The sequence below is a fragment of the Diceros bicornis genome, chromosome 23 (genome assembly GCF_020826845.1).
Source record: "Diceros bicornis minor isolate mBicDic1 chromosome 23, mDicBic1.mat.cur, whole genome shotgun sequence".
Lineage (NCBI taxonomy): Eukaryota > Metazoa > Chordata > Mammalia > Perissodactyla > Rhinocerotidae > Diceros > Diceros bicornis.
In genome coordinates, this window is record NC_080762.1 from 12,113,563 (window position 1) to 12,138,478 (window position 24,916).

General features: G+C 42.8%; 1 protein-coding gene across 4 annotated transcripts in view; it reads left to right on the forward strand.

Annotated features, from left to right (window-relative positions):
• The window catches only part of HDDC2 (HD domain containing 2), a 32,015-nt gene extending 9,364 nt beyond the window's left edge, over positions 1–22,651 (forward strand). Inside the window, exons 5-6 of one of the 4 annotated variants that reach the window (XM_058566358.1) lie at positions 13,147–13,285; positions 21,856–22,651. In XM_058566358.1, the coding sequence (XP_058422341.1) occupies positions 13,147–13,285; positions 21,856–21,869 (153 nt within the window). In that variant the 3' untranslated portion in view covers positions 21,870–22,651. The other 3 variants (XM_058566356.1, XM_058566359.1, XM_058566357.1) reach the window with 3 other exon arrangements.
• Positions 22,652–24,916: the final 2,265 nt, after the last annotated feature.

Genomic DNA, 24,916 nt, shown 5'->3' on the forward strand with positions numbered 1-24,916 from the left:
ACTTCCCCCTCACGCCTTCCTGGTGCGGTGACCTTGGGCACATTGCCCTCTCTGAGTCTGTTGCCCATCAATGAACCGTGAAGTGTTGTTAGGGCTGAGTGAGGTCAAGGTGAAGTGCTGCCATGGTGCCTGGCACAGAACAGGCCCTCGGTCAGTGCTCACTCCCTCCCAGGGCTGCTGAGAGCAAGGGCTGCAAGGCAGGTGGGCTGGAGGGAAGGGGCAGGAAGAGTGGAAAGAGTGAGGAGAGCCGTTGTGCCCCCAGTGCTGCCCCTGCTAATGCAGTAAAACAACAGAGAAACCCCTGCCCACTGCAGTTTCTCAGTTCCCTCTGGTCCACGCTGGCCCTTCCTTGTTTGAGCCTGAGACCCACTCCTTACTCTCAGACCTGCCTCTCACTCTCACTTTCCACGTTTCCTTCAAAGCCCTGCTCCCCTCTCCTGCTTCAGAGCCTGGTCTTCTGCCTTTTCTTTCACATCCTAGGCCCCCACCCTGCCTTGCTCTCCCCTGAGCCTCAAAGCTGGTGGAGTTCCCTTCCCACTGCCTTGGGAGCCAGGTCAGGTCCTACCTTGACTTGGGAAGACGGGAACAGGGTGGGAAATGCCCAGGCTTTAAACCCTGAACAGAGGTTTCTCCTAGAAATGCCATTTTACTCAGTGGTCAGATTCTGGAGTGTGCTATCATTTCTGTGGTTTAGCTGGATTGTGGGAGGAAATAACCTTTTATTTTAAGGCAGTAAGTGTGATGCAGAGAGCAGGGGCTTGCAGCCAGGGAGACCCGGATTTGAATCCCACCTCCTGGCTCCATGCGCTTGGGTGAGTTACTTGGCTCTAGTCAATGTCTTTCTCCTCTAGAAAATGAGAATAATACAGCTGCACACGCCCTCAGCCACAGTTAGGAAATTTACTAAGTTCAGAGAGCCGGTTTTGAAAAAAACCTGACCTCACCTGAACTCATTCAGCAGCAAAATCTTACCTGAATCAACATGATTCAGAGTCCCGACTCATCCCCTTGGTGTAAAAATTAATATGCTTTGATGTAGAAATATTCATCTGTTTGGTAACCAAGTCTGCCCCAGACCCCACTAGAGGTTTTTTGTTCTATATACTATATGTACCATATTTTTTTGTAAAATAAAGAAAATGCCAAAAACTGAAAGAGTTCTGGCCTCAGGATTTAAGATGCGAGATCATGAGCCTTTAATTACCTACCTTGTCAAATAATTGTGAAAATTAAATCTGCTCAAGTATTCCAGGTATGGAGCCAGAGCCTGGCTCAGGTGGTTATCTGTTACCAGGTATAAAAGGGTTTCTTTAGGAAAAAGAGTCTCTTGTTCCAAAGTATGTAATTTTAAGTGAACTTTTGGAACACTATGAATTGGGGAATAATGGAGTGGAGTTGGGTTGCATTTCATACATAAAAAGACAAAACTGGCCCCTGCGCTTATGAAACTAATCTCATGTATTCTTTCTTAAGGAGGAAAGGCCCCATAATTTGAAAACCTTTTACAAGAATTTGTACTCTTGTACCTCCTAATTATTATAAACACACTGGTGGCATCTGTTAAATTATTTTCTTAGTTAGCTAGCCATCAACAATTGGCTAAATAAAGCTTACTGCAAAATTTACTTTAGTTAAAACAGTATCTTCCAAATGAGAACACTACAGCAGTCACTTAGGAAGACTTTGGATTTGGCAAAATATAAAACACAGAGCATTAAATAACTTGATAACCCCCAAACAGGTAACAATTTTATCATCTTGTAAAAGTCACTGGTTGAATTAATTAAGCTGTTAAAGAAGATCTCAGGACAGGTCCACAGTGGCCACCCTGGAACATGACATCCTCCTTTAGAATTGTTGCATCTGGGCCAACCAGCAACTTAAAAGAAGACAGCCAGGAGTTAAATTTCTTTATCGCTAACACTGTGGGGTGTTGGTGACTGATGGGGAGGAGGAAAATTGTGAGCCTTTTAACTTTCTGACATGAACCTCATCTTTGCATGCTGTGAAAGGGTTAGGGAACTCTTTTTTGTTTTTCCATTAAGGGTCAGAGAGGGATAAATGAGGACCATAGACATAAGCAGCAACACGTTTTCCAGACAGAACTATAGAAATTTATTCATAGAAAATATTATTCGTAGCTCTGAAACTCTCCGTAACCAAGTCACACACCCCTGGGGATGAAGTAACTGCTCCGGGTCAGTAGGGCGAGGTCGCGAGGGCCCTAGAGGCACAGACTGAGCGTACCATTCAAGTCTCAGTGCGTATTCTTGAGCGGAGAGTAGAAGTGTGTGTGTGTGTGCACATCATGCACTGGTGGGTGCAAGTATACTTAAGCTTATCTGGAAATCATTCAATTAAAGGGGGAAGACGTACATCCCTAATCTGGTATTATCTTGTAAAGAGAGTTCTGGACAGGAGAATTCTCTCTAATTTCTTTGACTATTTCTCCCCATCCTGTGCCTATTAAATTCTGTTATTTCAAGAACTAGCGTATCACTCTCTTTCTATACACAATACATGTTTTTCACAGCCTGCAAAATCTTCTGACAAAAAAGCTTAGCTCTAGGTGGTACCTAAGAAGAAAATATTGCTCATGCACTCCCTCTCTCGCTGATACGGGTTGAATTGTGTCCCCCGAAGATTCATATGTACCTCCGAAAAAGACCTTAACTTGGAGATAGGAGTTTTACAGAGGTAATCAAGTTAAACTGAGGTCATCATGGTGAGCCCTAATCCAATATGACTGGTGTCCTTATAAGAAAAGGAGTTAGGACAAAGAAACACACATATTGTGAAAATGCCGTGTAAATATGAAGATGGCCATCTGTAAATCGAAGAGGGAGACCTGGAGCAGATCCTTCCCTCAAAGCCCTCAGAAGGAGCCAATCCTGCCAATACCTTGATTTCCAGCTTCTAGACTCCAGGAGAATGAGACAATAAATTTCTGTTGCTTAAGCCACCCAGTTTGTGGTACTTTTTACAGCAGCTCTAGCAAACTAATTCTCTGTGTGTGTGTGTGTGTGTCTCTCTTCTCTCTCTGATACCTTCGGTACTGTGCAGTGGCTACTTTCTTGCAGTCTTACCTATTTTTTAATTATCTTTGTATTCTGTCACTTTTGCTCTTTACTGTATCTGTTAGAATTTTGTAAAGTTAAAACAGAAAGAAAACCCATTTCCAACTCCTTTATTTTATGGATGAGAAGACTGAGAAGGCTGACCTTGCCCAAGGTCTCTTAGCCAGTGGGTAACTGTGATATTGTGATTTATAAGAAATATATATATTGGGTCATTCAGATGACCAAAATATATTTCTTAGATATCATCCACGGTTGCTGGCTCACAGCTCCCAAAACCCTTGGAATTTCCTAAGTGCTGAGAGTGATACAGGTGTCTTTGTTATGTTAATGAAAGTGACTTTTGGACCCCGGAGTGAGGCTGATTGCCAGGAGAACCAACCATGTGATCTGAGGATTGGAACTTGTAGTCCACCCCCTGATTTCCAGGGAGGGGAGAGGGGGATTGAGGTTAAAGCAGCCACCAGTGGCCAACGACTTAGTCAATCAGGACTTTGTAATGACGCCTCCATAAAAACCCAAAAAGACAGCTCCTTTTTTTGGAGAACTTCCATGTTGGGGAACCAGAACAGTTCCATCTGCTACCATGCCAGGCCTCAAACTCCGGAAGACAGAAGCACTTTTGTTTGGGACCTCGCCCTATGTACCTCTTCCTCTAGCTTTTGATTTGTATCCTTTAATAGCCTTTGTAATAAATCGGTAACCTAGTGAGTAAACGGGTTTTCTTGAGTTCTTTGAGCTGCTCTACCAAATTAATCGAACCCAAGGAGGGGGTCATGGGAACTTCCAGTTTGTAGCCAGTTGGTCAGAACTACAGGTGACAACCTGGGCTTGTGACTGACCTCTGAACTGGAGGCGGTCTTGTGGGACTGAGCCCTTTACCTGCGGAATCTGATGCTGTCTCTGGGTAGATAGAGTCAGAAGTGAGTTGAATTATAGGTCCCCCTGCTGGTGTCCACGAACTGCTTGCTGGTGTGGGGAAGCCTCCACACACACACGTTGGAATTGGGTCCGGGAGCCCTTTTGCAGAGACAAAGCTCAGCCACAAGCCTACCTCCTGGCTCAGCATTTTCCTTATGTTATTAAGCTATATGTTGTTAATTGAATAAATGTTTATAGTTCTTTTGTATTCGGGACATCATGTCACTAATTACTAGTAAGAGATTCTCTTGGCTTCCTAGGGCTGCTGTAACAAATTACCACAAACTTGGATCGCTTAAACCAACAAATTTATTGTCTCACAATTCTGGAGGCAGGAGGTCCAAAATCAAGGTGTTGGCAGGGCCGTGCTCTCTGAGGGTCTCGGGAAGGATCCTTCCTTGCCTCTCCCTAGCTGCTGGTGAATGCCTTGTCTAGCTCTGGCTTTCCTTGTCTTATGGACACATCGCTCCAATCTCTGCCTGCTTGGTCAGATGGTGTTCTCCCTGTATCTGTATCTGTGCTCAGATTCCTCTCTACTTATAAGGACACCAGTCATTGAATTTGGGTCCATCCTAATCCAGTATGACTTTATCTTAATTTGATTACACATGCAAAGACCTTATTTCCAAATAAGGCCACATTCATAGTTTCCAGGTAGACATGAATTTTTGGGGAACACTATTCAACCCAGTACACAAACTCTTGTATTAACTTAAGCATTTTCATAATTCATATCCAGTATTAGTACGTGGGCTTCGATATCAGATTTCCAGGGTTCAAATACCGGCTCCTCTGTTTACTAGCTATGTGATCTTGGGCAACTTACTAAACCTCTCTGTGCCTTAATTTCCTCATCTATAAAGTGGCAATAACAATAGCATACCTATCTTATAGGGTCGTATGCCAATATAATCAATTAATATGTGTAAAGCACTTAGAATATTGCCACATAGGAAGCTCTGTTTTTCCTCTGTCTCCAGTCAATGTGTTCTGATTTTGATTTAAGAAAATATGGTCATTCTGTACTCAGGGAACTTAGAATAGTACTAGTTACATAGAAAATGCCAGTTGATTGATTTCTGAAATGTTAATCACAGCTATTCACCATGATAAGTAGCTATCATTCCAGAGGGTCACATCTGTTTAAAGCAGTTAAACGTCCTTGATTATAATTTTTCTTTCACCACAGAAGTGTGAAATCAAATTTCAGCAAGCCAAGAGAAAACATTTTCATTTTTTCCTCAAAGTATCACAGAATGATGTCCGCCCTACCTGATTTTGCTTTAAAGAGATATCCCTTGGAATCCCAAGGCATAGCAGGAGACTGAAGCCTCGCACACACGGCACACACTGCACATTTTCTCTCCAGTGTCTGAAGTTCAATCCATTGGAGATACACTTGGGTTAACAAGTATCCTTTTTAAAATGTCTCCTTGTCCTGTCCTTTGAAGTACAGGTGCAGTATTTTGTTGGAGAGTTTGATGTAGAGCACATGACGCTCCTGGGTTCTGGAGGGAGAGTCACTATGAGGTGGGAGAGTGGAAGATGCAAAAGATAAACTTCATATATATCAACACATTAGTCAGGGCCAACTTTTCTCCAAGGGGGAGGGAGGAAACATTGGATCTTCTCTTTCCTCCCCTTTGCTTCCCTTCTAGTCTCAGGACCTAGAACTATATCTCTTTCCTGCCTGAACTGTGGAATCTGATGCTGTCCATCTGATGCTTTCCTTCTGTTCTCTACAAAACCCTGTTCTGAGTCATTGCAGTTAGTTGTCTTCTCCAGTCCCACCTGAAGGCTGCAGAGTGCTGATGTAGGGGACCCTCCCGTCCCCGCCTTAGGGACTGGAGTCACTACACCGCAAGGCCTCTAAGCACTAGTGAGCCTCGGGGCTGCCAGCACCTCCTCAGTGGCACCCAGTCACCTCTGTCTCTGGCCCCACGTCAGCTGTCCATCCTCTCTACAAACACCTACTTTGCCACTTCTCCCCCAACTTGATAGCAAATGATTTCTTCTCCTTCACTGAGAAAATAGGGGCTTTCAGATGGGAACTTTTTCAGCTTTTCGTAAGCCTTGTAAATGTGTTCACACACCGTGTGTTGAAATAAACCTCCTGGATGCCATGTTTCCCTACTTCCTTAGGACCAAATAGGTAAGGCATTGTCTCCACCCCCGACCCTACTTCCTCACAGCCCACTGCAGTGTGACTTAGCCCCACCACCCACTGCTCTTGCTAAGGTCACTGACGGCCTCTGCATGGCTCCATCCAGCAAGTCCTTCTCTGCCCGTGTGCCACCTGACACCTTGCTGCATAGAAGATGTTGCCACTCATTACTGAAGTCCTCCCATCCCTCAGGTCTGTGACATGAGTGCTCCCTCCTGATTTTGTGTGTACCTTTCTGGCTGTTCTTCCTGAGTTTCTTCAAGTGCTCGTCTCCTTTGGCCCGTCTCTTCAGAGCCTGTGTTCCTTCCCAGAGCTGTCTCCTGGGCCTCCTCCTCTTCTCTGCACACTCCTCCTGGGCTTCAGTGATCACGTGCTGCTTATTCCATATATCCTCCTGAAAAATCTTCCTCCTGAGCTCCAGGCTCATAAACCCAACAGCCTAATGGACAGCTCCACCTCAATATGCAACTCAGCAGGTTCAAGAGCATACTCATCATCTTCAGCCATTTTTATTATTTTTAAAACCTTTTTATTGAAAAATAAAACACAGAAAACCACACAAAACCTAGTGTACAGCCTATTGAGTTATTAGAAGGATAACATCCTTGTAACTACCGTCCACATCAAGAGCTGGAACTTTGCCATTCACCCCAGAAGCCCTTTCCTGTGCCCTGACCCAAACACAACCCCTCCCTTCCTCCAAAAGTAACCACTGCCCTGGTTTTCATAGTGATCACTTGAATTTCTTGATGGTTTTATCACCCAAATGTTCATCTCTGGATATTTTAGCTTAATTTTGCCCATTTTTTAAAGCTTAATATGTCTTTTAAATCTCCTTTAGCGCCCCACCCCCCTACCCTTCTCTTTTTCTTACAAGTTGTCTGTTGGAGAATCCAGACCATTTGGCCTGTAGAGTTTCCCGTGGTCTGGGTCTGGCCAGCTGCACACGCACGATGCAGTTCAGCTTCCTCTGTCCTGTTTTCTGCAGATTGGCAGCTGGGTCCAGTGGCCAGCTCGGCCTCAGATCGGATCCTTTCGTCAAAACTGTAGGTGGTGTTGGGTTCTTCATCATGAGGCACATAATGTCTGGGTTCTCTTGATGCTTATATCCCTTAATCCTTTGGGCTTGCAGAATAGCAATATATTAATGTTTTTATTTTGTTTTCATTTAGTAGCTAAAATAATTTTATTACCAGATGCTTCTTCCTCACCTGCTCTTTGGTTGCAGTTCCTATAGGAAAGGTGGGATTTCAAATGTTTGACTTTGGCTGCTTCCTGGGTAGCAGGAATGGCTGGGTATTCCAGCCTTACTCACCTTGAACCTCTGTTTTGATTTTTGTTTATTTTTAAATAGGAAATGTTCTTTTAAGACTACAATATGGATACTAGGGGTAGCTCACTGAGAGCGAGTTGGTTATTGTTTCTATGATTTTTAGTAGACAGAGCTAGAACATATTTGTGTGTGTGTGTGTGTGTGTGTGTGTGTGTGTGTGTATATTTCCAATTCAGATCCAGTACTGCACGGCTTTTATTTAACTTTTTCTATTCTAGGTCATATTCTACACCAGGAACCCTGGTTATGTAGGCTTTATCCTTCTTTACACAGGTACGCATCTCAGAGTAACAATTGTATATACCACCATCATCAATTCTGATTACTGAAAACAGTTTAAAAAATTGTTTTGCCTGTGCTATCTCCTTTCTCCCCCTATTTTTAAAATAGTTGTACTATATCTATACTGTCAAAACATTTAACCATTACATGCTGTGACCTCTCTCTTTTGAACCTCATTTAATCTTAGCTCTACAGTAATTGCCTAGTTGATGCTCACCACCAGTCCTAATGTCAGTCTCTCCCCAGTCACTTGGGTTGTCTGAAACTTGTTCTCTAAGACAATATTTCTTCAAGACAATATTCCCTAAATCTTGCATGTTTATAATAGTTCCCCTGTGTTCTTTACACTTAAAGGTCAGTTTCGCTTGCTGTGAAATCCTTGGCTTCTCGTTTCTTTCCTTGAATATCTTAAATATGTTATTCCCATTTTCTTCTGTCATAAAGCATTGCTGTCAATATCTGATCATAATTTTATTCTCCTTATATGTCAGATGCTCTTTCTTTTGCATAGGTGTCCAAAGGATTTTTTTTTCTTTTAAATCTATTAGTTTTATTAGAATGTGTCTTGTTTTTGGTCATTCTGGGTTAATATCCTAAGATACTTATTGTGCATTTTCAATATATACTGAAAAAAATTTTTTTTTAATTTTTTAATTTCAAGAAAATTTTCTTTTTTTTTAAATTTATTTTTTACTTTTCATTTGGGTAACATTGATTTATAACATTATATAAATTTTAGGTGTACATCATTAACATTTCTACTTCTGTATAGACTACATCGTGTTCACCACCAAAAGTCTAGTTTCCATCCATCACTGTAGAAATGTGCCCCTTTACCCCTTTCACCCTCCTCCCACTCCCTTCCCCTCATGGTAACCACCAATCTGTTCTCTGTATCGATGTGTTTGTTTGTCTATCTTCCACATATGAGTGAAATCATACAGTATTTATCTTTCTCCGTCTGACTTATTTTGCTGAGCGTAATACCCTCAGGGTCCATCCATGTTGTCAAAAATGGCAAGATTTCATCTTTCTTATGGCTGAGTAGTATTCCATTGTGTGTATATACCACATCTTCTTTATCCATTCATCCATTGATGGGCTCTTAGGTTGTTTCCAAGTTTTGGCTATTGTGAATAATGCTGCAGTGAACATAGGGGTGCATATATCTTTTTGAATTTGTGTTTTGGTGTTCTTTGGATAAATACCCAGAAGTGGAATTGCTAGATCATATGGTAATTCTATTTTTAATTTTTGTGTGTGTGTGTGTGTGAGGAAGAGTAGCCCTGAGCTAACATCTGTTGCCAATCCTCCTCTTTTTGCTGAGGAAGATTGGCCCTGGGCTAACATCTGTGCCCGTCTTCCTCTACTTTATATGGGATGCCACCATAGCATGGCTTGATAAGCGGTGCATCGATCCACGCTTGGGATCTGAACCCGTGAACCCTGGGATGACAAAGTGGAGCACATGAACTTAACTGCTACACAACCAGGCTGGCCCTTAGTTTTAATTTTTTGAGGGATCTCCATACTGTTTTCCATAGTGGCTGCACCAATTTACGTTCCCACCAGCAGTGTTACAAGGGTTCCCTTTTCTCCACATCTTTGCCAACACTTGTTATTTCTTGTCTTTTTAATAATAGGCATTCTGATGGGAGTGAGATGATGTCTCATTTTAGTTTTGATTTGCATTTCCCTAACAATTAGTGATGTTGAACATCTTTCAAGAAAATTATCTTGAATGTAATTTTTCCTTTTGCTTTTGTTTTCTTTTTTTTCCCAAGACTCTTATATATCTGTATGTTGGTTCTTCTTTGCCTATCTTCAATATTTGTCACCTTCTCTCAAATCCTTTATATGTTCTTCATTTCTTTTTGACTTTTAAACTTAACCTCCTTTTCAATTTCTATTTCTCTTAAGGCATTATTCATCATGTTTAGTTACCCTCTGTTTCTTATTGCTTAGCTTTCATTTCTAAAATGACTTTTTCTTTTATTTCTAATTCTTTGTATATTGTTCTTTCGTGTCTTATCATTTTCTTAGTATCTTTCAGTTCTCTTTGAAATAGTTTATTGTAGATTTGGTTCTTTTTAAAAAAAATTTGAGAATGTCTTTCTGATGTGAGTTGTTTGTAGAGATCTTTTCCTTATTCTCTTTATCTTATGGTAAATTTGTATGGATCTGACCTCTGTGCTTTTTCTGTTGCTCATTTTGATTTGCAATTAGTTTTGCTGAACTTTTGGAAGGGTACTTGGTTCAGATAGCTTTAACTTTACAGAGCTTCCTCTTCTGTTTTTTTTAACGTAGTATTAAAAAAATATGGCGGCTTGTTTTCAGAGATTTCTTGGCTTCTTTCCCCTTCCCCCCCCTTTTTTTTTCCCTTTTTTTTGGTGAGGAGATCAGCCCTATGCTAACATCTGCCAATCCTCCTCTTTTTTCGCTGAGGAAGACTGGCCCTGGGCTAACATCTGTGCCCATCTTCCTCCACTTTATATGGGACGCTGCCACAGCATGGCTTGCCAAGCAGTGCATCGGCATGCCCAGGATCCGAACTGGCGAACCCTGGGCCGCCGCAGCAGTGGAGCGCACGCACTTAACTGCTTGTGCCACCGGGCTGGCCCCTCCCCTTCCCCACTTTTTTTTTTTTTTAATAATTTTATTTATTTATTTACTTTTCCCCCCAAAGCCCCAGTAGATAGTTGTATGTCATAGCTGCACATCCTTCTAGTTGCTCTATGTGGGACGCAGCCTCAGCATGGCTGGAGAAGCGGTGCGTTGGTGCACGCCCGGGATCTGATCCCAGGCCGCCAGCAGTGGAGCGCATGCATTTAACCGCTAAGCCATGGCCCCGGCCCTCCCCTTCCCCACTTTTATCTGGACTTTTTCTTTTCCTCATCTGTTATCCTTATCCCACTTAATTTTGATTCCACTCCCAGTAGTTTCTCCTCATGTGGGGCCCTGTCCTGGAAGGCAGCCCCAGGAGGTTAGAATGGTGAATTCACCAGGGCTGGGGTTGTATCATCTGCTATTGGAGCAGACAAGATCCCTCCTGGTGTTGGCCTCTGTTAAAATTTGAGAATTCTATGAGCACCCGTTGGCTATTTTGAGATTCTCCTATTCTCGGGTCCATCAGACACCCTGTTGCTCCAGACAGACGCTGATCGCATGCAGGCCTTATGGCTGGCGGTGATTTGCCCCCACTCGTGTCTATTTTGCGGCTCATGGTAATGTTATGTTCCTCAGTTCTGTTATAAATATCATCCATGAGGTTTCAGTTTTGCTGTTTCTCTGCTCTGTCAGTTTTTTGGTGTATTTCTTCTCTTTGGCTCCTTCTTTTGTTACCCAAGCCAGAAACTAGGAGGTCATTTTCAGCTCTCCCTTTCATTCACTTTTACATTTTGGTTCACTTTTTCATCCTTAACGTTTCTCAAATCTGCCCACTCCTCCCCATCTTCATTGCCATGATATTAGGCCAGACCAGATTCTCATAACTTCTTTCCTAGTGCTACGAAGTCTCAGAACCTGATTTTTCTGCTTCCAGTCTAACCATTTTCCACACTGGAGCTAGAATGATCTTTTTAAAATGCAAATCTGATCATGACCCTTCTTGCTTGAAACCTTTCAGTGATGTCCAGTAGCTGCAGGGTGAGCTGAGACCCCTTAGCATAAACCACAGGGCCTCTCAGGGGCTGGCTCTTCCTCCATCATCAGCCTCTTCTGTCTCCTCTTCCTTCTTGCAATTCTCCATCCTGTCTTGCAGGAACTACTTGCAGCGAGTTCCCCAAGGGTGCCATGGTCCCTTGTCGCCTCTAGAGCTTTGTCTGCAGTATTCTTCTTCCTGCCTGGCCTCCTTGTTGGAAAGTGAAATTGAGTAACGCCTGAACCATTATTTTTTGAGAGAAAACACAATTTATATTTTTAAAAGGAATGTGTAATTCACCAGAGTTTATTACAAAATGTGCCATATTTCCTAATGCTCTTGAAACCTTTTTTATCACTTTTCACAGAGAAAAATTCTGGACCCCTATGCTTGGAGTATTCCATTTCTTTTTTCTTAAATAATGAACTTGAACTTATTAAATATAAATATATAACTATAAATGTGAATAAACATTTAAATAAAATGAGATTATTTTTAAGTTCCTTTGAAATAAAACAAAATCTATTTGGTTTTATATTAGAATGATTTCCCTGTACAATTTAAAGCTCTATCAAAATCCAAATAGCTGCCTTTATAACAATAAGGCATCTAATAAAAACCAAGATACCTTCAGTGATTCACATCACGTCAGCCTGCCAAGGAAGCATGACAAGTTCATTATCTGAACACATCTGGGGTGGAATTACAAATGAGAACTTTGCAAGGAAGCCAGTTGGGAACACTGTGGTCTGAATAGAAGAATGAGTCTAGATGGTATTATGGGACTTGTGGTTGTATGATGCGTGTCATGCTCTAAGAAGCAGACCTCCTTGAGTTTCTTGTTTCAGGTCTGTGCTGAGGAGGGAGGGACAAATGGGAAGAGGAAAGGTAAAAAGCTGCTCCCCGTCCACCAGCTTCACCACGTCCCTGCCACCAACATGTGCACACACACCAGTGCACGTAAAATTCACAGATCCTGACTGTATCCTCAAGAGTCAACCTGGAGGGACCTGGTTAAATCTTCCTATTGGGAAAGCGAGGACAGAGATTCCCAGTGTAAAGTGGCAACCAAAATTAAATGAGGAAGCTAGCAATTCACTTAAAAAGGAAAAGGAGGGGCTGGCCCAGTGTGTAGTGGTTAAGTTCTCACGCTCCGCTTTGGCAGCCTGGGGTTTGCAGGTTCGGATCCCTGGCGCGGACCTACACACCACTCATAGAGCCATGCTGTGGCAATGTCCCACATACAAAAATAGAGGAAGATTGGCACAGACGTTAGCTCAGGGCCTATCTTCCTCACCAAAAAAAAAAAAAAAAAAGGAAACCTGACATTAAATGGAGAAGGAAATAATTTGAGAAGAATAAGTTAAATATTAGCTTGAAGTTAAAAAGGCCTAAACCACTCAGGTGGATTAAAGAATAATGATCTTGAAGACAAGATGCTAAACAGGAAGAAAAATGCTTGGAAGTGTCAACATGAACAAATGAGACTTCAAGGCATCTGGGGGAATGTATGAGATTGTGGGCACATCCTTCTTGCCTGGAGCGCTGGTGTTAAACTGTGAGATTACAGGCGAAGCATCTCTGTGAAGGGCTTGTATACAGGGGAGAAATGTGGCCAGTACAGAATGTGCTTTTAGCTGTCACTCTGATTTCATGCACCAGACTCAGTTTTCTTGAATACCCTATCATGCAGCCTTCCTCATGCTGCTTTACTTGTCCCTTTACTTAGGAGTACGAGACCCAATCTAGTGCAGAAGCCAGATTTGTGAAGCAGCTGGACCAATGTGAGATGATTCTTCAGGCATCTGAATATGAAGACCTTGAGAACAAGCCTGGGAGACTGCAGGACTTCTATGATTCCACAGCAGGTACTCAGTGCTACTTTCAACAAGCATCCGTTTTAGTTGGACTTACTCCTAGTGTAGAAACAAACGTGTATTAGTGAAATCCACTGTTGTTACCCTCTTCTGACTCTTTCATATGGAGCATCTAAAAACAAAATGGTGGGATTTGTGGTGATAAGCAGCCTGGTGCATGAGAGCATTGCCGTCCTGGAGTCAGAGCACCAGGTTGACATTCTGCCTCTGCCACCTGCTCGCAGTGTGCACCTGGGCAGTCTCCTGACCTCTCGGAATCTGTGTCCTCCCTGAAACATGGAAATCTTAATACTCATCCTACTTAAGTCATGGGTTGGTTTTGAGATTCGAGAGGGATAATGTATGTGAAAGTGCTTTGTAGTCTGTAAGTGCTTTATAGATGTAAGGTCATGTGAGATGGAGGTAGAAGTAGAGGTTTAAAAAAGGAAAACCCCAAACGGCCGAAGTCACCGTCATTACAGCACTTCATAGCACAGACCTGGAGTCCCACTGCTTGGGTTTGGATCCTGGTTCCGCCACATAACAATCTGTGTAACCCCCAGTAAATTACTCAACCTCTCTAGGCTTTAGTCTTCTTATCTTTAAAATGAGGATAATTACAGAATCTGCTTTATAGAGTTGTTTGAGGATGTAGTGGGCCAGTTCATGTGAAGTGCTCAGAATAACACCTGGCAGTAAGCCTTAGCCAGCTTCATTTTGATATAGTTTCTAGATTGAGGAGCTAAGTAGACTGTATCAGTGATGGCTGCTGTTCATGTTGCTCCTTGGAATAAAACTCCATCTCTCTTGGCTGGGGGCTCTTCAGGCTCAGCTCAGCCTCCGTCTCCCCTGGGAGAGCTGTTAGAGATAGCCTTTCCGGGGCCTCTCAGGACCCTCAAGCGGCCTCACCAAATGGAGGAAGGTCCCAGCTCACAGACAATGCTCCAAAATATGATTTGCACTATAATGAAGTTGATTCAATTTTCCTTCTCTCTTTTGCAGCGGCACTACCTCTGCTCTAGAGAAGGCCTTCATTATTTCTGTGTCGGACTGCTGTTATAACCTCCTAACTTAACCTGCCAGGCTGGCTAGTTCATCTTGCACGTCTCATTTCTTTCTTTCTTTGTAGATATAGGTATCATCACATCTGTGTTTTAAAAACTTTTGTGGCTTTCCTCTTTCTAAAAAATAAAATCCTGACACTTTGGAGTGGCCTAAAAATCTCTGCAGTCTAAGGCCACTCATCTTTCTGGTCTCCTTTCCTAATCCTCTTTGTCCAAATTAAGTGTTCTTTGGTCTAGAGCTCACCATACTGCTGTTACTGTCTGACTTGCATTCTGCTTAGTGATGTTCCTCTCTAATGGGTTCTCTTCCCAAAACCCCATATGCTCACCCTACCCCATAGTAAGCCATTTGAGGGCCAAGACCAGCTTTGTCTCATCCATCTTTGATAGGTATAGGCAGTGCTCAAAAATGTTTGATGTTAGTTAATTAGAATAACATTATAAATCAGCAAACTATGGCCCATCAGCCAAGTTGCCCTGCTTTGTGTAAATAATGTTTTATTGAAACGTCCACGCCCATTCTTTGTGTATCGTCTATGCTGCTTCTGCACTACAACAGCAGAGTTGAGTAGTTGCAGCAGAGACCATATAACCCACAAAGCCTAAGATATTTACTACCTGGCTCTTTACAGAAAAGGCTTGCCAACCTGTATTATAAGCAATGATTGGGTTCTAGGATAGCATATTTCACTTAAAATATAAGTCATTTTTATGTGGTTCTTTGTGTTTTACACACTATTATCTTCTATCTCATAACTTTCACAATGAAAAATAGAAAATGAAACATAAGAGTACTAGTAGGATAAAAAATGTGGGAGCTGGAAGGGTCATCTAGTTTAAACTCCACATTTTATTGAGGAAGAAACTTGAGCCTAGGAAAAATAAAAAACCTTGAGCCTTGAGTTGAAATTAAAATTCACTGCATTTTCCACTCTGGTGCACTGCTTCTATAAAGAAATTAATAGGGGCTGGCCTCGTGGCCTAGGGGTTAAGTGCTCATGCTCTGCTTCGGCAGCCTGGGGTTTGCAGGTTCGGATCCCAGGCGCGCACTGGCGCACTGCTTGTCAAGCCGTGCTGTGGCAGCGTCCCATATAAAGTAGAGGAAGATGGTCATGGATGTTAGCCCAGGGCCAACCTTCCTTGGCAAAAAGAGGAGGATTGGCATTGGATGTTAGCTCAGGACTGATCTCCCTCACACACACACAAAAAAAGGAAATTAATAAATAAAAATAATATAACCGGTATAGGAAGTAGTGTCTTACTTATTTCAATAACTAATGCCTGAAGGAAAAGAAAGAAACGAGTTTAATTAGAGATGAAGATGTAGACTGCGACCACTAGGAGGATTTTGAAGAGGACTTAAGGACTTTAGTTTGATAACACTTATATTCTTATTTCTCTAATTCGGTCATAACTTAGTGCTCTTTTTCTCTGTTTTCTTTTTGAAGCCTTGTGTGTTGAGGGACAGCATGGAGGCCAGTGTGGCTAGTGGAGGTGGGTGAGAGGAGAGGGTGGGAGATGAGCCCAGAGAAGTGGGCTGAGGCCTGTAGGGCCTTGAGGCCAGCCTAGGATGTTAGCTTGTGCCTAGTGAGATGAGGAATCCTTGGAGCCTGTGGAGCACAGAACCGACATAACCTGGCTTGTGTTTTGAAAGGATCACTTGGCTTGGAAGCAGGGAGACCAGTTGGAGGCTATTGCAGCATCCTGGTGAGAAAGATGGTGGTTTGGACCAGGGTGGTAGTGGTAGAGGAAGTAAGAAGTGGTCAGATTCTGGATGTATTTTGAATGAGGAGTCCAAGAATTTTGGCCTGGGCAACTGGAAGAATGGAGTGGCCATTAGATGGGGAAGACAGGGGAAGAATCGATTTGGGGAAAGAGAATCAGATGTCCCAAAAGCCGAAGGAAGAAAGTGTTTCAAGAGTAGCTATCAGATTTAGCAGCGTGGGGCTAATTGAGTAGTTTTGGTCGAAAGATGGTAATAAAAGCCTGATTGGCGTGTGTTCAAGAGATGATGGGAGGAAAGGATTGAGAGACAGTGAGTATAAACCATCTTTTTGAGAATTTGCTTAAAGGGGAGCAGACAAGTAGGGCTGTAGGCTAGGAAGAGAGGCCTGGTCAGGTGAGGGTTGGTTTGTTGTTAAGGTGGAATTTTAAAGAGCGTGTTTATATGCTGATAGAAATAATCAGGGAAAGAAGGAGGAATGAATTGCTGGGTCGGGATCTAACGGACAAGTAGAGGTGGTTGGGGGCATTTCATCCTCAGTAACGGTCATTGGTAGTGATGAATTCCAGGTGTGCCTGTGGGCGGAGTGGCTGAGGTTGGCGCACAGAGAGGATTTCTATAGGAGAGGAGGTGATAGAATGGAGAGGCTGGACTATTGGAAGGATCCTGTATATGAGAACTGACGTTGAAATCAAGAACTGACATTGGGTGGTGGTAAAGAGAGTGATGATGAACTTGAAGCTACATTTTTTCCAGGCATGAAGACTTGCAGTTGTATAGATGATTGCAACCAGGAGAGGTAGTGAGTGGTTAAAGTGGTTCTGGTCGCCCAATTTCCAATGTGTGTGTGTGTGTGTGTGTGGGGAGGGGGTTCCCCCAGATTCCACCCAGGCCCACAAGACTGCTCTCCACTTCAGATGCCAATTGCAAGCCCAGGTTGTTACCTGTGTATGTTGAAGGTTCCACCGACCCCCTCCTTGGGTTACAGGTTAAGGGCTCAGTCTCACAAGACACCCCCCCAACACACACACACACACACACACACACACACACACTTCATATGCCAGTTGCAAGTCCAAGTTGTCACCTGTTGTGACCAAATGGCTATAAATCAGAGGTTCCCAAGACTGCTTCCTTGGGTTCCGTTAATTTGCTAGAGCGGCTCACAGAATTCAGGGAAACATTTTTCTTAACTAGATTACCAGTTTGTTATAAACGGATGTAACTCAGGAACAGCCAGATGGAAGAGATGCATAGGGCAAGGTATGGGGAAAGGTCCCTACTCTCTCCAAGCGCCACTCTCCTCAGATTTCCACGTGTTCACCAACAGGAAGCTCTCCAAACCCAGTCCTTTTGGGTTTTTATGGAGGTTTCATTACAGGGAGAGACATTGATTAAAATCATTGGTCTTGGCAAGTTTCAACCTCCAGCTCCTCTCCTCTCCCTGGAGGTCAAGGGGTGGGATTGAAAGTTCCAACCCTCAACTCAGGGTTGGTTCCTCTGGCAACCACTCCCATCCACAGGTGACCTAGGGGCATTCCAAAAGTCACTTCATTAGCATAGCAAAAGACACCTCTATCCCTCTCACCACTTAGGAAACTCCAAGGGATTTAGAAACTCTGCTAAAAGGAAGACTGAATATATATTCCTTATTATGAATCACAGTGTCACAGTGGGATAGTCTGACAGCATGACTTTTACAGAGTGGGGCAGAGGACAGCCTGGAAGCAACGAGGAGCATGGAGGACAGGCCCAGGCCCAGTGGTAAAAGCCCTGTGAGAGAGAAAAAGGCCACTACATGAGAGGGCTGCAGGGAAACTGTATCCTCAGGACAAGCCAGGTGTCAGGGCAAGAAAGTGAAGGGAACATTCAGAGAAGAAGTTGAGGATGCGGATTAAATGGAATAGAGTTTAATGTGGAATGAACAGTAAGCAACAAAAGGCTGGCAAGAAAAGAGAGTCAGGGAAGAGATGGTGGGTTTAATGTTCCCCATGCTAGCCACCGTCGACCTCAGATAGGGCAGAGCTTGGTTGGAAATCCAGGGAGGGCAGACAAGACAGCACAGATCAGCCGGTTTCAGGATAAAGATGTTTGCATGAGACGTTTGCATTTCTGTTTGCCTCCTGGGAAAGCCGAGACCCGCTGGTCATCCTACTAGTCTTTTTATATGTAGGTGCTTTGTTCCCCTTAATTGACTGCAAGTTTGGGATGGGCAGAGAGGTTGTCAGCTCTCTGGGTTCTGTCCTACCTGAGCTTCCCCGTAATTCCTGGTAGAGGGATTCAGAGATTGCCTGGTGGAGTTTCCCCTAGCGATGCCTAGTCAACAGTTCCTTATTCGGTGACTTCTGGAATGACAGAGAATAAGCTCCCAGTGGTCCCTTTTGGCCCCTCCAGGACCTGGAATCAAGTTCTTCTGCGATGGAGTGGAGTATGGGTCAGATCCCAGAACTGAGCCCCTGACAAGCCCTGGGATCAAACTGGAGAAATAGACATGTTCTTTTGTTGTTAATGGCACAAAATTGGGGTTCTCTTGCCTGATGCACATAAAAAACGCCAATTATTACGGCATCAGCTTTTGAGTTATGAAATGTAGCTTTATTTTGCGAGATTGATCTGCAAGGAGATGGGGCATGTGCCCTCAGATCTGTCTCCCCAGTCCAGGGCTTGGGGCACGATTTATGGGATGAAGGGCAGGGCAGTCCCAAGTGTGGAGATAGATGATTGGAGGTTAGGAGAAGTGAGGTAATTGATGATCTGCGCAAGCCTAGTCGAGCTTCATGCCGCTTCATAGGCAGCATGTTCACAAAACGGCGACGTTAGCATGATCTGAGGGTGGAGTTTTCAGCTCCTTGATGTCAAAAAGGTCACTTACCGGGCATTTGCGCAGGCCCAGTTGATGGGTTGGTGGTCTCAACCAGCCTGAACTGGACAAGGATCTCAGTTCCTGAAAGACAACTCTGAATTACCCTGTGGATAAGATGGGGTCAGTTGAACTGGTCCTGGAGGTGCCTGCAGTTTACATTGTCAGTATCTTTTTCCCTGTCTTTTGCTTTGCAGGAAAATTCAGTCACCCCGAAATAGTCCAGCTTGTTTCTGAACTCGAGGCAGAAAGAAACGCTAACATAGCTGCCGCTGCCAGTGAGCCCGGCTCCTGAGAGATTCTCTGAAGTTGCTGCACTCATGTAACACACATTTTTTTTCCATTTCACGTTACTGTGTTTTGCTGCCGTTGGTCTGTTGATTTCCCCAGATGTGAGTCTGTTTGTTTTCAGTTGTCTGGGCTCCACAAAAAAACGTGATACAATTTGAGCGATCAAAGAAGCTACAGAGCAGGATGCGGTCATGAAAATGCCATGGATGAAGACTGTGGGGTTGGGGGGGTGCCTTTTTATGAACTAAAATAAATAAACTTTAAAAACCTTAAACTTCGCAATATTTATTTGGAGATTTTAAATGATCGTATTCTGAATTAATAACCTATATCCCTGAAGGCCGGATTCCTTGAACGATAGAAAATTTAATTATGATTGCATTTAAGAACAGATTCTTCAGCTGACTTAGTGAGAAGGATCCAGGAAAAAGAATGTATTATAGAGCCTTCTCTCCTCAGATGAAATGCTGCTTTCTTCAGATGACCACTGTCTGGAGCCAGGTTTTTAATTTCACTGGGACGTGCCTTAGGCCCCGATCATAGAATTGTAAACCTGCTTACAGGCCCCCACCCCCACCCCCAATCCTTTTTGTCATTTGGGGATATAAATTGGGGCATGCAGTTTCAAATGCCACTTGTCTTCCTCTGTGTATTTTTCCCTGTCTGATTTACACATCTTCAGACCTTGATTACAAGAACATTTATCATCAGGTAAGAAATATATAAGAAGAAGAGTATTGCTGGGGTCGCTGGAACTTATGTAGGAAACATCAGACCCGGTTTCTTCCCCTCATTTCCCTCTCAGAGGTTAGTAATCTGCCCCACTTGCCTTTAAACAATGCACAGCCACTGAATGGTGAGGAAAAGAAGGCCATCCATGCAAACCTGCGCAGTGTTTTGGGATAGAACAAAGATGCCTGTCCCTTTAATTCAAATGTCAGTTTCCATTTGAAGAAGGCCTTTTAGGCTGGCATAGGGAGGATGCTAGGCAGCGTTTCTTTGGCAACTCTTCGCCGTCTCCATGGATACCCAATATGCAGGAAGCAAGGTGCATGATCTCTTCAGAAGGAAACACGTGTACATAGAGCTGCTCTGCACTGAAATTGTTGCATCTTAGCAACCGTATGTAAAAGGCGGTAAATGGTTGAAAATCAGCAAAGTCTGATTATTCCTGGAGATATGGTTAATAAGAAAACAGAACTCCAGCTATCAGTATTTTGAAGTTTTTTCTCCTGGCATGAAAACACGCACACAAAATAACCGCAGATAAAGTTCCAATATTTAAACTGGAAGATTTTCTGTGGGCCTGGAGTTTTATTTGAGATGTTTTGCCTGCTGTAATTTTCATAAATTCCCAGAGAGACTTTGGAAGCCTCTACTGGGTCAGACTTAATCCTCGCCTTTCCATTGTTTTCTCAGGTTTCCATTTACCTACCAAGTCAGGGTTCATGCTTAGTCCTAAACCTTCCTTACAAGTAATGTGTGTAAAAACAAGGAAAATGTAACAGTGCTAAATAAAGTGTAACTTAATAAGAACAAATGAAGATCAATAAAAGAAGATAGCTATTGAATTCACCAGCCAATGTCTACAAATATTTGAGCATTATCACTTAAAAATTGTTTTTTCTTGGAAGATATCTGCTACTTGCCTGGAATTGGTCTTCTGAATAACAAACCCTGTAATTATGATGCAGAGCAAACAATTATTCTTGGGGTGAACTCAACAAAAAGGAATTCCTTATTACCTCCTTTTTTTTTTTTGCTGAGGAAGATTTGCTCTGAGCTAACATCTGTCGCCAATCTTCCTCTTTTTTTTTTGGTTGAGGAAGATTAGCCCTGAGCTAACAACTGTGCCAATCCTTCTCTATATTGTATGTGGGTTGCCACCACAGCATGGCTGAAGAGTGGTGTAGGTCCATACCTGGGATCCAAACTCGCAAACCCAGGCTGCTGAAGTGGAGCTTGCCAAATTTAACCACTACGCCACGGGACCCGCCCCCCTTGTTACCTCCTTGTGATAGAGACTTGTGGAGAAGGTGGGAGGGCAGGGCTGCCAGGGGCACACCTCAGGCCAGTTCTCCCTGCCCTGTCCCTGGGGAAGACTATGGTGGGTGGGGGGAGATTTCCCAAAAACAATTCTTTGTTTTTCCCTTGTGGACTGGCATTTAATCAGCTGTTCTGTAATAGTCAGTGCTCCTGTATTTGAAAAATGTCAATTCTAACAAAATGTCCAACCTGTTCCTCTCAAAGTCTTGTGGTGCTATGTGCTCTGGGATAAATGACTGATGAAGTGTCTTGTGAAAAAGCATCCTCGCTACCCAGCATTTTTATCTGTCATTTGCCAGTCTTCATATTCAAAGTTAGATTGAGGATGATTTCTGTGGGAAAGTTTCTGTGGGAAACTTTGTTATTTTTGGTTTGCCTTGATATATACTCTTTATGGTATGAACTAAAAGTCAAGTAGAAATGTAGACTAAAGCATTTACCATTCTTAAATAGAGATTATCAAAAGTAACCATAAGATTTTGCCAAATATTATAGTTTAAACTATATTTGAACATCAAGTTTGAAGAAGTTGCTTTACATTTCATATTTAAATCACTTTTTAACCTTATCACCATCTTCTTGTCACAATTGACTATAGGGGAGCCATTTTAAAATGGAATCAGAGCCACCTTTCCAGAGAAACTGCCTTGCTGTCTTGAACCTTGGACTGGGCCAAAATGGCAATTGTTTTATAAGCAATTGTTTGAGAAGTCAGCAGAACGGACATCCTGATCACAAACTGAGGATTCTGGACTTTCTGACGATAGAATCAATAGTCAATGTTTAGCCAAGACTAGCTCTCTACCTCCAACTCCAATTAAAATTCTTTGTAATACAACCTCCTTTCTTTGCCTGTAAAAGTCCCTGCGTTTTACCCCTTCGCAGGACACTATTTGGGTTTCTACCTCATTCTGTGCTCCTAGAATTGCAATTCTGAGACTTCCCAAATAAATTTTTTGCTTTTCTTGCAGTTTATGCCTTTTATTTGTTGACGTTCCTTTATTGCACCCACCCACACTCCAATTTGATGATAAGGAGGATCATGATGAGGGGAGAGTGTTGGGGTTGAAGTTCACAACTTTATGTGCCATTTTATAATGAAGTTCAACAACCTTCGAGCTGACAGATGATTTTGGAACAATGAACAGTGGCAGAGAGCAGCTCAGATCCCAGTGTTCTCTTCATGTTGACATGGCGTGGATGAATGAATGGTGTGGCATGTTGAGACATTCCGTAATAAAGCATGCAGTTTGTTCTGTTTTCTGTGGTTTGTGGAATTGAAAAAAGATGGCGTCTCTCATGTTAAGACACTAAAATGGAGCTGGACAGACAAAGAAGAGAGGAACCAATTCCTCCTTTAGAATGAACTCTCGAACTCATCAAATGCCTGCAATGCATCTGCAAGTCTTCTCAAGGAAGATGATAAGATTATTGGGACAGAGACCTCATTCCCGTCAAGGTCATCTTCTGTATTCCTAAGTTTTAATGGCTTGTTTCAACCTACCCTCACCCCATGACTACCTTGGGTCTGGAGTTTGTTAAGTTATTCCTTTCCTTATTCTTTGCCTTCGTTAGGCACCACCATAAAACCTTCCCTCTCCCTTCAATGACCAGAACACAATTCAAATGCTACTTGAATCTTTGTTCCCAGCTGCAGTCTTAACCCAGAATAAACATCTTTTTGTTTAAGTCTATCAGAGTCTACCTCATAGTTGGTTGACAGGTTCAAGAGCAGATTTATAAGAAAAAGTGTAATTTAGGGTAAGATGCAGATTGCTTGGCTGACATGACCTACCAACAGTCATAGTCTTGAAGAGAGGTGAGTTTAAGATCAAGTTGCAGTGAAAATTTGTGAATATTTTCCATTAAAGCAACAGTATTTAAAAAGTGGTAGATGGCTAAATTAGAGAATGGCTTACTTTCTTAAAAAGCAAGTTTATTTTGTAATCACAATTCACATCGGAATTTTCTATTAACGAGATACATTTTTTGTTGTGATATCATTTGGTGTACCTGGTGCTGACCTGAAGTCATTTTGATTTGTTAATAAAAGGTTATGTTCATTGTGTTCAAATTGTGGAGCACTTTAACTTCCGCATGTGAACTGAGCCCAACTGGACAGAATAAGGACTCAGCAGCCAGTCAAGTTGGGATGAGCTTGCACATGAAAAATGGGGAAGAAACAGGTAGCTCTTGAGTGATTAGGCAGTGAGGAAATATAACTGCTAGGCTAAGACTACTCACCTACCAGTAACTGACTTGATTATCCTAATCGAGGGATGTGGCTTATTCATACACATCTTATGACAAAATGAAAAAAGACTGCCCATGTCATGGTCATTATATCACTCCCAGATTACAGTGAATAATACAAAAAATTTTCAATTAATAGAGGTGCTATGAATATAGAATTTGAAATTAGAATTTTTGAAGAATGGTGTAAAATAAACAGCTAAAATATATTTGAAGCTTTGAGGCATTAACACTAATTTTCTTGATTGTTTTTCTATCTAATTTGTGTGTGCGCGTGTGTGTGTGAGGAAGATCAGCCCTGAGCTAACATCTGATGCCAATCCTCCTCTTTTTGCTGAAGAAGATTGGCCCTGGGCTAACATCTGTGCCCATCTTCCTCTACTTTATATGGGACGCCGCCACAGCATGGCTTGACAAGCGGTGCATCGGTGCGTGCCCGGGATCCGAACCTGCGAACCCCGGGCCGCTGCAGCAGAGTGTGCGCACTTAACCTCTGCACCACGAGGCCGGCCCCTCTATCTAATTTTAATACTGTGTTTAGATGGTAAGGCTGAGACTATTGTGTGCAGAAATTGGTTGGCGAATTAAGATATTTGTTTATAGCACCACAACTCTGCTTTTTCTAATACAATGCAGTGTGCTGAGTGCGGTCAAAAAGGTGGCAGTGAGTTTACAAGAGAGGACCATTTCAGACGCACCAGGCAACTGCAGATTGGGCACAGAGAGATTGGGTACCCGATGTAGCAGTGGGCGAGCAACAGTCACAAGCCAGCTGGATGGGGTTTGGCTTCAACCAACAGGCTGGAAGAATAAATTAGGGAGAATGCCAATGCTCCCATTAGCAGGGCTTTTTTGTCCACAATTGTCCACTCTGGTTCAGGTTTACAGCCCCCAACCTATCTCTGCTAAGATTCCAGGCCTCGGAGATGATGGCCCTGAACCAGTCTGATTTTCAGACTGGTCTATTCTGCGTGCATTTAAAAAATGTATCTATAGGATGTGCCTCTGCTAGTTACAAATGTATGTTCCTATTTAGAAGAAAAGAGAAGCATATGATGTGGGAAGTAAAAGTTACTGCAGAAATCTGATTGTATTAATATGGTACTTTTTTCATTCACGTGGGCAATTTGCAAACTGGAAGGGGGTGCAGGCCTCTGCTTCTCCTGTTTTCTAGCCATCCCCTTTCCTGATATCCCTTACCTACACTCAGTAGTTACCTGACTTAAGTACTCCTCTATGTGGATTAGAGAGAATTTTAGCATTGGAGATTGTTTTAGCATCCTAGGGTGGCTGAGGTTATAATCACTTTCATATTCTCTCTCACGTTCACCAAATTAGCAGTGGGAGTTGCTTTAAAGTAGCATCTGCTTAATTGTAACTACTACCTTTTTAAGGTCATCAATAGC